The 5,548-nt window shown below is 32.4% G+C and overlaps 1 protein-coding gene across 2 annotated transcripts; it reads left to right on the top strand.

Moving 5' to 3' along the window:
- Positions 1 to 1,078: 1,078 nt before the first annotated feature.
- Positions 1,079 to 5,214, top strand: LOC122634917. 2 transcript variants are annotated; one of them, XM_043824437.1, is made up of 3 exons: positions 1,079 to 1,496; positions 3,894 to 4,119; positions 4,234 to 5,214. In XM_043824437.1, the coding sequence occupies exons 2-3, from the start codon at positions 3,947 to 3,949 to the stop codon at positions 4,493 to 4,495; spliced, it is 435 nt and encodes a 144-aa protein (XP_043680372.1). In that variant the 5' UTR covers positions 1,079 to 1,496; positions 3,894 to 3,946; the 3' UTR covers positions 4,496 to 5,214. The 2 variants fall into 2 exon arrangements, with proteins under 2 accessions (XP_043680372.1, XP_043680371.1); XM_043824436.1 differs by lacking the exon at positions 1,079 to 1,496 and adding an exon at positions 1,507 to 1,779.
- The last annotated feature ends 334 nt before the right edge of the window (positions 5,215 to 5,548 follow it).

Below are 5,548 nucleotides of genomic sequence, written 5' to 3'. Positions count from 1 at the left end.
ATAAAGAAAGATGTGATCATTTGAGAGACACTGCGTTTTATCAGTCTGTCGGATCGCTTAAATACGAACATATGGCTGCCAAATATAACGAAGTTATATTCGATCGATACGAATTAGTCTGATATTTAGGTATCGCCGATGACGTTTTTTATTGATATAAAAATTAATAAAATACATACCTACGTATACAAATATTCCCATGCAATGCTGAAACATATTGCAACATCATAATAATAACGCATTACATGTTGAAACGAAAGTAGCAAATAGGAAAAAAAATTTTCCACGGGAATGAAATAAGGTATAAACGACTTTAAATAATTAAGTATAAATTTTCTCCTGAAAAAGAGAGAAAAGAATCAAACGGTCAAATGTAACAATAAGAAAAAATAAAATGTAGGTTATGCTTGGCTCATTGCTATTCTCGCAAAATTAATAATTATGCATAATATTCTTTGCAATTATTAACGCATAGCAGGTTGTTTTAATAAGCGATAAAGAAATAAAGGAAAGAATCAAAAAAGTAATCAATCTTTCGTACACATACGAGAGCACGTTAATCCCTTAAACTCATAATGCCGAAATCGATAAAGATGGAAGAGTCTCAGCGGGAGATCTCACATTATTAATAACATTCTTTCTATCGACAGCTCTTTCTCCGTTGATCATGACATCGAAAATCTTATATTTAACGTTTTTATCGAGGTGTCCATCAGGATCCTCTAGGAGCCCACGCGTAAAGGATTAGAGCTTCTACCTACCACCGAAGCTTCTATCTTCGGTTCGCCTGCAACTTTGCCGTCTCGTTATCGCTATTCAAAAGTTTAGCCGCCTAAGCCGGGAAAGTTCGCTCTTTTAACGATCATATAAGATCGACGATTTAAATCGCGATGCCTTTATTTCAAACTTCAAGACGTTGGTTATTCTCCTTGACCTACGTTGAAACGACGACTGAACATTTCACCATAACAGGTCAAAGAGGAAAAGGATGAATTAATTTGTCGCAAAAGTTTTACCTTCAGAATGAATGAATGAACTTTAGATTTTCCAAATATTTGCAGATTTTTCTCTTTTTCTTTCTAGCTAAGTTTCAAGTCTTCGATCGTTACCATCGTTGTTTTTTCATTTTATAGAATAAAATTATTAATGGATCGTTCATTGATTTAACAGATTTTTCAATATCCTTATATCTACGCTTCACATAGTTTTCTGTAGAAAACATTTCGCGAAAAGATTATCGTTGTTAGATACGATGAAAATATATGCAATGATAATCGTTAACGTCGAGATACGTAGAATGTCACTTTCCTATAAATGTAAAAGTACGTACATTCATTTAGGATCGCTAAGAGGGGATGTAAAAGAGATCGAGGAAGAAAGAGATCCATGCAAGGACGACGAACGGCGAAAAGGGGGTGTTCTGTTAGTTGGTGGGGCTGGAGTTCGAGGATTGGCTGCGCGAAAGCGACCTGCAGCCGAGGGGATGCGTCGGAAGGGTGCGTTCACAAGTATATATACTCCTGCCGGCGGCATTAGCGGGCGATCCGAACTTCTGAAAGGTTTAACCGTTCTAAGGAATCTTTTAAGTGCGAAGAAGGGAAAATACGGATAAAGGAAAATATACACGTATGGTAGATAGTTCTCAAAAAAAAAAAACGAGAAAGTGTTTTTTCCAATTTAATCGAGCAAAAAGTTCGAATCCGAAAATCGTTTTAAAACGGTTTCAAAATCAGCTTCGAGCTCGTTTGATAGTTCGAAATCAATTCGTCGATCGAGTGAGTGAGTATCGAAATCGTTGATAATCGTGTGACAATGGCTATATTTTCTTTTCTTTTTTTTTTCTTTTCTTTTTCTTTTTTTTTTTTTTTTCCTTTCTCCATCAACTTGTGCAACGAGAAGGAAAGTGTTCGTTCCTTGTGTAATAACTCACAAACTGGACGGATATGTGTGTTATCTGCCAATGTTTCTTCTCTTAAACGGTACCGTGGTATAACTCGAACAAATGTGATTTGTTTCTCGATGTTTATTGTTTTACATATTTTTTTATCTTATCGGGCATATATAAATATGTAGATATTTAAAGAGACTTATCGAAATTTATTCATCTCTACGTAGTAATCACTTCGTCGTTCTTTTCTTTAAATTCATTAGTGAAACTAATAAACTTTTTCATCGAGTGTTACTTAGTTATTTATCGTTACAATTAGTACATTTTAATTAATAGGAAAACTCGTAGTACAATCTTGTTGTTCTCCAGAAGAAACTTTCTAACGAGTTAATTGAACGAAAGAGAACTTGTCACTGTCAAAGTCAGTTCAATCTCTCGTGATTAGTAAATAATCGTATATATATATATAAAAAGAAAGAGAGAATAAAAAAGCAAATAAACAGAAAGACAGAGAGAGAAATGAGAGAGAGAGAGAGAGAGAGAGAGAGAGAGAGAGAGAGAATAAATAAAAATCGCTATTACATATTCAATGAAATTTCAACGACGTCACCTTGTCATTTCACATCTCACCGATATACATATATACGAGTTTTCGGTATTATTTTTTTAACCAAGTGTTCCGACCTACGTTCTGACAGACCGAATCGTTGAAATTGTTGAAATTGTTTAACGTGACTGACGTGTTAAGCGTTGGAAAAAAATCATTTTCGTTTGTAATTTGAAGAAAAATACCACGCGTTGGAACTTATCGATTTTTAACTCGGATTTCGTTATCTCCGTTCCATTTAATTAAATGGTCGATAGTCACATCAATGGATGGAAATGTTCATGGGAGAATAAATCTGTCGAACGAATTTACGTTGATGAAATAAAAAAAGGTTCGAATGAATCACCTCACGATCGATCTACGATTTGACGTTATAAATGTCACCGTACGGAGAAGATATAATGAAAGTTTCGCTCGCACGATTTCCTTCCCACTATCCTAAATTACGTTATGAATATTACGAAGAAATCAGTGTAATATAACGTTCTTTCTTTTCTTTTATATGTCTTCACCGTAATACTATTGTTCACAAGATAGAAATTTTTAATACTGAAATTTTCGTGTAACAACGTGTATTCTTTTAATCTCGCAACCGCTATATAAGTTCTTACAATTTCATGAGAAACGATCGATCTATGAACTGGACCTGCGATGGCTAACCACCAACGTGCAATATTGTCCCGTTAAGAGGTTGTAAAAATGCTATAATTAATTCGCTCAGTCGCTCGATCCGTATTATACGAGTTTTTATCTCCACGTCGAACCTTTCTTTATAATCGTTCTATCTTTAAGTCTTTCTCTCTATATATAGTTTCTAATAATAAACTTCTTATTTCATCACGCAAGACCAAAAAAAAAAGATCTTAGCTTAAATTGAAATTTTTTCGTTTGCTTCGAATAAATATCTTTAAATCTTGTAAAATAAATGAAGCGAAAAAAATGTATAAAATCAAATGAAAGTTCTTTTGTTATCGAAACATTTAGCATTTATTTATTTCATATGAGCAATCAGGCAACATTTTTCAACTTTCTTTATTTGATTTTTTATTTGATCCAGTTTTGCCGATATCGAGAACGAGAACTTACTATTATCGACAAAGTTACTTGTTGGACTAGCCAAATGTGGTAGAAGCAACAGGTAACTTTGGAGTCGAGTTTCCATCCACATGGCTCTTACATTGCATAGTATTATATTGTATTTCACTAGGTTTTCCTGTCTATTGATTTAAAGCAATCGATTCATGCAATTTCTCATCGAACAATCCTCCATTCATTCGCGTGAAAAGATTTTATCGTAATAAATAGGTCACACGATTCGTATATTTTTCTTATATATTTCAATATCTAATGCAATATAAAATAGACGACATGTAAATATAATGAATAATGGACTTACAGGTTTTCAAAATAACAGATTGATTTTTCGCTTACGTTCATTTTAAAAATCGAAGATGAAATTCTTCACCCTTGTGATGCTTGTTACTATTTTTGGTATCACTACCATCCAATGCGAACCCGAACCGATGGCTAGACCAACCAGACCAAAAGTTTTTACAAGTCCGGAAGAATTACAAGAATATTTGAAAGATGTCAAAGGTTACTATTGGTTAAATGGAAAGGCCAGGTAATATAAGTTGATTAATATTTTCCAATCGATCAATTTTGTGTTGTCATGAGATGTGACGATACGTTAAATAAAAATGAACAAGTTTTCTTACGTTTACATATTTTAACACAGGTATGGAAAAAGAGCCGGAGGTAACGCATTTCCCGCATTTTATTTAGGATATCCGTGGAATACTTTGAGATTTATACTCGATACTCACCGCCATTTTCAACAACAGAAAGAGGATAAGAACAAACCGATAAAGGGACAAATAATTTTTCGTAATAACTTTCGTAATTTTCAAGATACTGATTCAAAAAAACAAGTATTTCGAAATAATCCGCCAGAAAATTTAAGTGACATGATTGATAAGTATTACGACGACGTAGAGTAAATACGATGGTATCGATTCAAAGTTCAACTATTTCTTTTAAAGTGTCGTGTATTCGTGACTTGTCAAAGTAATGATGGTTTTATAAAAATAATGACTGGTAAAATTAGTACATTTTTACACTTCGCTTAGATGTATCTGCTGTTTCTATAATAGAGAACATAACTATTTCTTTTTATGATTGTATAACATCTTCCAATATCATCGTAATTTATCACGAGATAAAACTCATTTATGGCAACACGGCACTTTGGAGTTTAAAAATTAAATGGGAACAATTTATTTTACATTCGAATTATCAACGTGTATCTACGAGTTTCGATTATTAGTAGACATAATTAATTCATAAATGTCATAAAGAAGCTGTCTGAAGAGGTATTAAGAAAATAAAAAGAAAAGAAAAGGAACGATCCTGGATTACGTAGGTTGTATTATTGATGTGCACTCTTCAAAAGACCTTAAAAGTTATGTGTTTTTGGGTAGAAAGTTCAAATAGGTAATTCATTGCTAGAAATATTATACGAAAATATATGACTATTGAGAAAAGTTAAAGAAACCTTTATTTAATCAATACAATAAGATTTAAGATAAACAGTAAGTTCCTTCAAGTTATAATAAATGAATATTTACAAGCATCATTTGCGAAAGCTCAATATCTCATTTGCACTATTTTAATTGATAATAATCACAAATAATTCAGAAAGTAAATAATAAAAATAAAATATTTAGTTTAATAAAAGCAATATAATGTGATTATAAATTCAACTAGTATATTATATATTTATATCTTCGTTACAACAGGTACTTCATATATTGCTACAGAGACCGATAGATACAAATGTTAAATATTAAGACAACATGTAATCTTTCCAAATATTTAAGAATATTGATCGATCTTTAAAAGTAGGACCTATGATACTTGATGCGATAGTTTAAGTTACATTTTAATATTTATCTTCCTCGCCGCCTTCCTAGTTTGTACATTTAGCATGTTCTGGTCGGTCGCAAACTTGCAAAACTGCATTGAAATGTAAACTTGCTGGACATTGCTGAAGT

The sequence above is a fragment of the Vespula pensylvanica genome, chromosome 16 (genome assembly GCF_014466175.1).
Source record: "Vespula pensylvanica isolate Volc-1 chromosome 16, ASM1446617v1, whole genome shotgun sequence".
NCBI lineage: Eukaryota > Metazoa > Arthropoda > Insecta > Hymenoptera > Vespidae > Vespula > Vespula pensylvanica.
The sequence above is the reverse complement of the archived record's forward strand: the minus strand, read 5'-3'. Positions and strand labels throughout refer to the sequence as shown.

Coding starts and splice junctions, on each gene's coding strand:
- LOC122634917 (XM_043824437.1), top strand. CDS start 3,947: ATGAAATTCTTCACCCTTGTGATGCTTGTTACTATTTTTGGTATCACT. Junction 4,120..4,233: donor TGGTTAAATGGAAAGGCCAG/GTAATATAAGTT, acceptor ATTTTAACACAG/GTATGGAAAAAGAGCCGGAG.